This window comes from Myotis yumanensis, unplaced genomic scaffold (genome assembly GCF_028538775.1).
Source record: "Myotis yumanensis isolate MYYU_CA2020_CCGP unplaced genomic scaffold, mMyoYum1.0.hap1 SCAF_33, whole genome shotgun sequence".
NCBI classification, from domain to species: Eukaryota; Metazoa; Chordata; class Mammalia; order Chiroptera; family Vespertilionidae; genus Myotis; species Myotis yumanensis.
Window position 1 is genome coordinate 620,134 of NW_027223784.1, and position 6,551 is coordinate 626,684.

General features: G+C 53.1%; 1 protein-coding gene across 1 annotated transcript; it reads right to left on the reverse strand.

The window, feature by feature from the left end:
* Nucleotides 1–1,562: 1,562 nt before the first annotated feature.
* On the reverse strand, nucleotides 1,563–6,025 carry LOC139000823 (melanoma antigen preferentially expressed in tumors-like). The gene is made up of 4 exons (XM_070402835.1): nucleotides 6,003–6,025; nucleotides 4,220–4,552; nucleotides 3,228–3,833; nucleotides 1,563–2,118 (listed from the first exon to the last, which is right to left on the reverse strand). The coding sequence occupies exons 1-4, from the start codon at nucleotides 6,023–6,025 to the stop codon at nucleotides 1,563–1,565; spliced, it is 1,518 nt and encodes a 505-aa protein (XP_070258936.1).
* Nucleotides 6,026–6,551: the final 526 nt, after the last annotated feature.

The following is a 6,551-nucleotide window of genomic DNA, read 5'->3' on the forward strand; positions in this document are numbered from 1 at the left end:
GTACTTAAGAAATGGAAAAATGAGCTCCTGCGCTGATGGGCCCAAGCTGGAAGAGTAGAAGGTAGAAGAAAAAGAAAGGAATGGCAATAAAAAGAGAACAAAGTGCCAGTTGCTGTATGTGACAAGCTAAGAAGCTGCTGACACCCAGCAGAGAGCAGCAAGCACGTGAGTGGCTGGCACTGAATGAGAGGCAGTAGAAGGAGAAAAAGCAGGACTGACTTCCTTACATTTAGGGAGACATACAGGCAAATGGAGCCCTGCTCCTGGGCCTGGATGTGTGGCCTTCTCCCTAGGTGCTCCTCTGGCAGGCCACTCAGTGAGAGAACTGAGACAGCAGAGGGCCAGAATGCAGTGGCAAGTGGGCAGGGAGCCTGTTCCTTGCTGGGCAGCTAACTGTCCATTGACTATGGGATCCAAGAGCACACTGGGACATCTCCCTTTCACTTGGTTGTATTGCCCCTCAGGGTGGCCCTCCATACCCCCATCTCCCCGGTGTGACCTTCACCTGTGTCCACTTAAGTGCTCTCTGGGAACTGGCTTGGGTTGTCCACTCTTCAGACCCGGGGCCTGTCACTGGCTCAGCGTTGCTTTACCACCTCCTTGATTGATGGGAAGGAGGATCACGAGGGGAAAGTCTTCTAACAATAGACCATCCTCCACAAAAGGATGTCTTATTCTTAGGACGGGACACAGAACAAAGCAGAGGTTTATGCCAGCTTAGTATTTTGCTGAAAAGAATGTAAATGTGTTTACAGGCCACAAGAACTTGAATTCAAGAAGGGGCTGGATGCAGTGAATGACAGGCATGGACATGTGAGGCCGTGGCTCTGGCTCCCTGGCAGGCTGATGTCCCTTTCAGCACTGGGGGCCTGACTTTTGCACAGGGAATCCCGGCCATGGAGGGGCCACAGGCCAGCGATGGAGGCTCCCAGTGGGGAGGAGTGTTTGAGTCCAGGGCCTGGACTAGCTCCCCGTGACGGCCCCAGAGCAGTTGTACCTCAGTGGTGCTCACTGGAAGCCACTTGTTCCAGTCCCTGTGGATGGCCCTTGTGTGCGCTGACCCACTGAACAGTCACAGAGGTGAGTGAGTAGGTACCGGTGCACCAGAAAGAACCACCAAACCAGAAAGGATAAATGGTGATGTGATCTCCTTGACCCAACCTCCACCAGCCTAGTGTCTGCCCATCACGATGCTCATGCCTTCTTACTTGTCCAGTAACTGCAGGTGGGAGAATCAGGTTAACATGTCATAGAGGACACCAGACGGTTAACATCCAGTTCTCTTTATTACTGACAATTATTCACAACCCTTCAAGCAAAGGTAATCCCCGCATCTACCACCCAAGCCTCAATCCCTCCCCATGAGAGATTCAGGTGCATATTTCAAACTCCTTAGGACAAATCTCCCCAAAGAAACCATCGAGTCCCCTGCCAGCATTTCCCCCCCAACCCCGAGTAGTTGTCTGAAACTGGCTGCTGTGTTCCTGTATGGTACACTTATGTCTGGGCTTCAGTGCCCAAGTGCCCAGATGGGCACCCAGCTAGACACTCAAGCAACAGGATCACAGAATGGGAGTTGGGTCATGGAAGGTTCTACAGCCACAGTGAGGACAGGGGTAAGCACAGAGCCAGACCATGCCGGGCCGCCCCAACTGCTGCAGCATCTGCTTCAGCACGGCATGCATCTGGGCAAGTCGGCCCAGGTTGATGGTGCCGCTCCTTTCCTCGTAACTCTCCAGGGGGGCCGCATAAATCACGCAATACAGCTTGCTCAGCCCGACGATGTGGCGAGGCAGGTCCTCCAGGACGGTCATAGAGATGGGGTTTTCACAGAAACTGAGGGTCATGAGCTGAGAGCAGTGGCTCAGGGCAGGCAGGATGTCCAGGAACTGGGGGTCCATGATCCCACACTCATCCAAGTCCAGGTCCTGGAGAGTGGGGGAGGCTCTCTCTAACAGAAATTGGAGTGACCCAGAACTGATATTGGTCAGGTTGAGCCCACTGAAACTCAGGCTTTTGAGCTGGCTGACATTCAGGTGCTGGGAGAGATGTCTCAAGTCTCTTTCGAAAAGCAGGCAGTTAGTGATGGACAGGGTCTCCAAGGGGGTCTTCAGGCACCTGGGGAGACACAGAGCAGTTACATGTGGGGGATGGACCTGGTGGGCAGAGGCAGGTGAGGATGATCCAGGCCTTCAGGGTGAAGAGGCCCATGTCACCGAAGCCTACAGTGTTCCAGATGATGATCAAACCCAGCATGTTGCACAGTGAAAAGGGACATTCACGTCAGAGCAAATTTGAGTGGAATCTTTCTCCATCTGTTATCTGCTCCGTGACGGATCCAACTGGATGAAACCTCACACACTCCATTTACTCATCATACACCCCCAGCCCAAACACACAGGTGTTGTGAACATAAAGATGGGAGGTAAAGATGGGAGGAGCTCAGAAAGGAGCCTGGCCCAGGGTCTGAAGCAGGAGGCAACCAGTGCATTTTAGTATTGGAGACATGTCCCGAAATGCCTGCAACTCGGGCTTCCTTCCAGCCACAGCCTAGACCCCTGTCACCATCATCTCTTAGCCCAATGAGGCCTCTGGCAGATGTGCAGAAAGGGCTAACCTGGGCACAGTCAGGCAACATCCAGCGAGGGCCGCCACCCTCCAGGAACTTAGATCACTGCATTGTCCACAAACCACCTATCCCATCTCGTAATGCCTCCCTCCAGAATCCTGCATTTACCAGGCATTCTGTTTGCGAGAGCCTATGGCAACCCTTGGCAGACAGGTGATTGAGGCAGGTTTGGAGTGAAAGGCTGCCATGGCCAAATCTCTAAGTGCGGAACTTAACCCCTGAAACCGCACCTTTGATTGGCTTTCCCCTAGTCATTGCAATCCTCACTTGTTTCTATTGCATCATCTTCCCTTAGACACCACTCAGAAGGATTCCCAAAGCTACCATCCCCTGTCCCGAAGCCTCCATTACGCCAATTCCTAGCAAGGAGTCTCTTTACTAGCCTCTGTCCTAGTGCATACGTCCTACCTTTGTCTGGGGGGTTATGACACAACATGCAAGGAGACAGAGCAGTGAACAAGACACTGACTGTGTGGACCGCCTAGTGGCTCAGGCACTCTAGCACTGCTGAGGGACGGCACACGGGAGAGCCCGTCACTGTGCGCTGAAATGGAAAGGGACTCGCTCTGGTCGGCAGGGAAACCTCGCCACCCCTCACCTGAGGATCTCGTCCAGGCGGCCTTTGAGGATGGAGACATCGTCCAAATAGAGCTCCTGGAGGTGGGGCAGGCTGAGGAACTGAGAGGAGACCAGGCTGACACACTGCTCCTCCTGCTCCAAGGTGGTGTGAGAAGACGTAAAGACGTGGGAGAGCAGGAACCGGCGCAGATTGCCCATCTGGCCCAGGTAAGGAGCGAACTTCCTCAGAGTGGACAGCTTCCAGGTACAGTTTACCTCCAAATCCTGGACAGAGTCCAGCTGCACCATATCCAGGATGTTAATGTTTTGCTTTGACATCGCAAACACCTTCAGCTTCTTACAGCAAAGGTGCAGCAAACCTCTCCTCTCGCTGACTTTCTTAATCAGGTAGCTGAGGGACTCATCAAGGACACCTTTCTTGAGGCAAAGGTCTACTAACACCTCCACGGGGGCCAAGGGTGAATTTGGCCTGGCCGTTAAGCTGTGCACTTTCCCCCTCTTCCTCCTGGGCTGTGGGGCCTCAGGCTCCAGCAGTGAGCACACATGGGCTCTGGTTCCGGCCCACACGATCCAGAACTCCTGATGAACTCTCTTCTGTAAATTAAGCACCTGCAGTATCCATCTCCTGTGGAGAAAATAGGAGATCTGCTGGGGTGCATTAAGATAACAAGGAATAAGACCATGAGTCTAGGAATCTGGGCAGCTGGGCCAGACACCTGACTGGACTTTGACTCCATGGCCCAGGAATCAGCTGCTCCTGGTGCTACTGGGGTCCTTCATGGTCCCCATTCCTGGTACCTTTAGGTGCCACCAGGAAGGAGTGGGCTCGTGTCCCTTGGGTCACCCTCGGCATCTTCATCAGCCCTATCTATCCGAAGCCTGTTCCCAGAATGACCCCAGCAGTGGCTCCAAGGCCTCCCTCAGCTCTCCCTTTGGCCCTGCACACACCCGGATCCCAGCTGTAACTGCTCAGATCCCCAGGGTGCTCCCAGGCTACTGGATCCCCTGTACCTGGGTCGAGTCTCCTGGGCAAGCAGGGCATCGAGTCCCTCCAGCACAGCCTGCAAGATATCCTGGTGAGGCTGCCGATGGTTCATCAGGGCCCCCAGAGGGAGGCAGGGGAAGGGCCAAGCCTGCACCATGGCCTTCAGGACTTTGCTGTGCTTCCCAGCGAAGGCTGCCATGAACAGAGGTGGGAAGAGCTCCACAGGAAGCCACTCCAGAGCAGCGATGGCCGAGGCTTCATCCCTCAGCAGGCTCTGACATGCCAGTTCCAGGAGTCTGCGTGGAGCCGGAAGGCTCATCCCCATGAAGCTGCTATGAAAGAGATCCTGGGAGACAGCCGGGAGCAAGGCATCTTGTCAGGCTGAGCATGAGCAACCCCGGTCTTTCTCCCTTCAGAGGGACCAGCTGAGGGCCAAAGGCACTGCTCCGGCAACAACTGGAGCACCCCCAATTTACCACAACCCCGTTTTCTGCTTAGGGGCCGCAAAGCCACTCAGCCCTGCCTCTCCTCTGACACTGGCAGGACAAGAACCAGGCACCAAGGAGGGGTGAGATGACCACTGGACCCCTCCCACATCTACCCACTGGCTAGCTGGAATTCTGCTGTGCAGTGAGTCCTGGGAAACCAGAGAGATGATCCCAACCTTTCCAGGGAAAACGTTTCTGAGGATCACTGAAGGGCTGAAAACACCTGGAGTAGGGAGCAGCCCGTGGCCCAGGACTGCCTCTTGCTAAGTTCCAGGAAATAAAATAGATGGGGAAGATTAAGGAACACCCACACAATGGGTACCACTGAGGCCTTTGACACCTTTTAAATGAGGAATCCTAAAAGCAGCACAAACGTTTTCTAAAGCATGGGGTAGCTGCAGGTGAGAAAAATAACCATTAATTCCAACATGTACATTTTATTGTGTGCCCCTTCTATGAATATTAGAATGACCACTTTATCCATGACAACAGAGGGCTCACATGTCACAAGTAAGGCTCCTCTCAATAAGAAACTGCAAGCCCTGGTCAGTGTTGCTCAGTGCGGTGAGCATCCTCCCGTGCCCCCAAAGGTCTCTTGAGGGCTCCATTCCTAACCCCCGTTAGGGGGTGGGCAGGAGCCAGCTGATGGATGTTTCTCACATCAATGTTTCTCTCTCTCTCCCTCCCCCCACCCCCTTCCACTCTTTCTAAACATCAATTGGCTGTTATGAAAGACTTTCCATTAAGACCTGTTTTCACACGCACAGCCCGGTCGCTAAAAACTACAAAAAGGATTTTGCCACGTTGGCCTACAATAGGCTCCTTAGAAACACTCGACTTTCAGACACAGGGGAAACTTGCCCTGTGAACCTCTATGCATGGCAAACATCAAAACAGAAATCAAAACGTTTTGCATTAAGGCAAACCTGCACCCAGAGGCAAAGGCAAAGTCTGCTCATTTGTAAGGAAGAAAGGACAAATCTCTGGGTTCTTGGCCTGCAGGTCCTTGTGGACCACCTTAGGCTCCTGACTCACCAGAGGGGCGTGGTGAAGGGAGCCCTGTGCTCAGACCTGGGCATTGACTCTCATGCTCTAGCCTCTGTTCCCACCTCAGCCTCCTCGGAAGCCATTATACCTCGTCTGACCACACCTTCCTTTTGAGGTCCTAGCTGAAATGGCTACTTCCACCTGAGAGCAGAACCTTAGTCCTGGATCTCCAGGCATTTAACCCTGATGGGGTTTTGTACTCTCCACACCTCCAGCTGAACCCCAGGTCCATGCATGAAAGGAAAAGAAAAGGAAACCAAACTGGAAGTAGACTTGATGGGGGTGTTGGTGCCACATCAAAATTCCCTAATGTTCCCGTTAACACACCTTTAGGGAGACAGTGGTATCATCTCAAGAGAGAAAGAATTTCAATGCAACAGTATTGAGGACCAAACAGTCCCTGAGACTTGATGTTACCTACAATTGCAAATCCCGTGCCCATTCCAACAGGAACAGAGGGACAGTTGGTCTTCCAGATTTTGAGGAGCAAGCCTTCCCCAGAGGAGGTCTGGCCAAAATCACGTCTAGGGGCTGATCAGGAGAGGGGAGGGGCTGCACGTTTGTAATGGGACCAAGGGAATTACCCAGGACAAGGTGAACATTTGGGAAACTCAAAGACTCTGACTGCATACACTTGAGAACTTAAAAGGCTAGCGGTGAAGGAGGAAACTGGGTGGACCCCTTAAACCCAAGCTGACGGGGAGTATAGGCAGGAGATTCTGTCACCCTCCCTCTGTGGACGTAAAGGGCATTTCCTCCCAGAAGAACCAGACCAGCTCAGCAAACTGGCTTGAGAAAATTAAATGTGAAAATGTGGGTTGTG

Excerpts from the sequence above, each read along its gene's own strand:
- LOC139000823 (XM_070402835.1), bottom strand. The coding sequence starts at position 6,025 with ATGTGGCACCAACACCCCCATCA. Across the intron at positions 3,834-4,219 it reads GCCCAGGAGACTCGACCCAG|GAGATGGATACTGCAGGTGC; the intron begins GTACAGGGGATC and ends TTTTCTCCACAG. Across the intron at positions 2,119-3,227 it reads CGCCTGGACGAGATCCTCAG|GTGCCTGAAGACCCCCTTGG; the intron begins GTGAGGGGTGGC and ends GTGTCTCCCCAG.